The sequence below is a fragment of the Orycteropus afer genome, unplaced genomic scaffold (assembly GCF_000298275.1).
Source record: "Orycteropus afer afer isolate SDZICR_OR568_19922 unplaced genomic scaffold, OryAfe1.0 scaffold00558, whole genome shotgun sequence".
NCBI lineage: Eukaryota > Metazoa > Chordata > Mammalia > Tubulidentata > Orycteropodidae > Orycteropus > Orycteropus afer.
Window position 1 is genome coordinate 990,329 of NW_006922145.1, and position 2,429 is coordinate 992,757.

Consider the following 2,429-nt stretch of genomic DNA (forward strand, 5'->3'; position numbering starts at 1 on the left):
TGTGGTTTGGGCTTTGCTTCTGTGAAGATTGACAGCCTTGGAGACACTGTGGGGCAGTTCCACTCTGTCCTCTAGGGGCGCTGTGGGTCAGAATGGACTCCATGGCAGTGGGTGTGGTTTGGGCTTTGCTTCTGTGAGGATTGACAACCTTGGAGACCGTATGGGGTAGTTCTACTCTGTTCTCTAGGGGCTCTGTGAGTCAGAATTGACTCCAAAGCAGTGGGTGTGGTTTGAGCTTTGCTTCTGTGAAGATTGACAGCCTTGAAGGCCCTGTGGGGCAGTTCCACTCTGTCCTCTAGGGGCGCTGTGGGTCAGAATCGACTCCATGGCAGTGGGTGTGATTTGGGCTTTGCTTCTGTAAAGATTGACAGCCTAGGAAACCCTGTGGGGCAGTTCCACTATGTCCGCTAGGGGCGCTTGAGTCAGAATGAATATGATTGGCAGTGAGTTTGTTTTCAAAGATGGCTGAAGGGCTTACAGTTCATACCTTACACAAATATTTCCAGAAATTTCTTTCTGTATCAGTAGTTTCGCTGCTGGGGAAATATAGGCTTGTTTTGAATTCTCATAGATTTTACTCCACTCAGCTAAGTGTAAAAGCAGTCTGCTGTCAATTGACCAGCAACTTTAATTGCTGTGATGGATTGTACCATGCCCCCCCAAAGAGATGTATTACAAACACGAAGCCCACACCTGTGGTGACAATCCCAGTCGGTAACAGGCTCTCTGTTATGTTGCTGAGGCAGGATCAGGGCACGGGGCGTTTTGAGTCAATCTCTTTTGAGATAGTAAAGGAGCAGGTTAAGTAAGCAGAGATGGTGGAAGGCAGATGCCATACCACCAAGGAGCCAAGGAACAAATCTGCCAAGAGACAAGGACCTTCCCCAGAGCCAGTGCCTTCACCTAGATCTGGGAACCTGAATTTGGACTTCTGGCCTCCCAGACTATGAGACAATACATTCGTGTAAGTTAAGCCACCCTCCTGTGGTATTTCTGTCACAACAACACTAGAGAACTAAGATGGCCGCCCTCCCGACTTTTCACCTTCAAGATGTCATACCTGCTTCCGCACACAGTTGCTATGGCTTTGAAGCAGCCTGACGCCAGCTGGTAGGATCCTGTGTAGCATCGGTCAATGGCCCAATTAAAAAGATTTATTTGGTCAGGATTAAGTTCCAATAACAAGACGACAACCTCACAGCCAAGCTGATGAACCTGAACACATGGAGAAAATCAATTATTAATATTTAATGGAAGAATATTCTGGGGCAAGATATAGAATCAAGTTAAAACAACAACAAAATCGCTGCTGTGAAGTTGATTTCAACTCACAGCGATCCCATATGACAGAGTGGAACTGTCCCACAGGGTTTCCTAGGCTGTCATCTTTAAGGGAGCAGACTGTCAGGACTTTTCTCCTGAGATGAGTGGGTTCTAGCTGGTGGGTCCGAACTGGCAGTTTTGGGGTTAGAAGCTGAGTGCTTCACAAGGGCTACCAGGGCACCTTAAAGTCATGCTTAAGCCGTATAACTGGGTCAAAGAAAGTGGAGATGGAACATTCACGTTGATGAAATTTTATGCTGCATGTTCCTCATTAAATCCACTGCCGTGGTCGATCCCAATGCACAGCGCCCCTAGAAGACAGAGTGGAACTGCCCCACAGGGTTTCCTAGGCTGTCAGTCTTTACAGAGGCAGACTGCTAGGTTTTTCTCCTGCAGAGCAGCTGGTGGGTGTGAATCACTAATCTTTTGGCTATTACCAAAGTACTTTAACCACTACACACCAGAGCTCCTTATATTCTTCATTAAGAGGGTACAATGTTGCAAGTAAAATTTGACTTTACTTAAATCTCTTCTACAGGGTCTGCTCCTTGATTTTTAACTCAAAAGTCTAGTGGTGACATTATGGGCAATGTGATTTTTGCACTCAAAATGCTTCTGAACATACAGCTACTTGGTTTTTAAAAAATCAAATATACAAACTTGTACATCAGTGTTCGTGGAAGCACTTTTCACAATGCCAAAGACAGATGAATGGATAAATGTGTATATACATACAACAAAGAGCCCTGGTGGTGTACTGGTTAAGGGCTAGGCTGCTAAATGAAAAGTCAACAGTTCAAACTCACCAGTTGCTGCTAGGAAAAAAGGTGGCAGGTAGTTGGCTTCTATGAAACAGACAGCCTTGGAGACCCTGTGGTGCAGTTCTACTCTGTCCTCTAGGGGCGCTGTGAGTCAGAATCGACTCCATGGCGGTGGGTGTGGTTTGGGCTTTGCTTCTGTGAAGACTGACAGCCTTGGAGACCCTGTGGGCAGTTCCACTCTGTCCTCTAGGGGCTCTGTGGGTCAGAATGGACTCCACGGCAGTGGGTGTGGTTTGGGCTTTGTTTCTGTGAAGATTGACAGCCTTGGAGACCCTGTGGGGCAGT

General features: G+C 46.7%; 1 protein-coding gene across 1 annotated transcript in view; it reads right to left on the reverse strand.

The window, feature by feature from the left end:
- Positions 1 to 2,429, reverse strand: part of FRY (FRY microtubule binding protein) — a 571,437-nt gene that overhangs the window by 215,507 nt on the left and 353,501 nt on the right. The window contains exon 30 of the mRNA XM_042782984.1: positions 1,061 to 1,215. Coding sequence (XP_042638918.1) covers positions 1,061 to 1,215 — 155 coding nt within the window. The remainder of the gene's footprint in view (positions 1 to 1,060; positions 1,216 to 2,429) is intronic.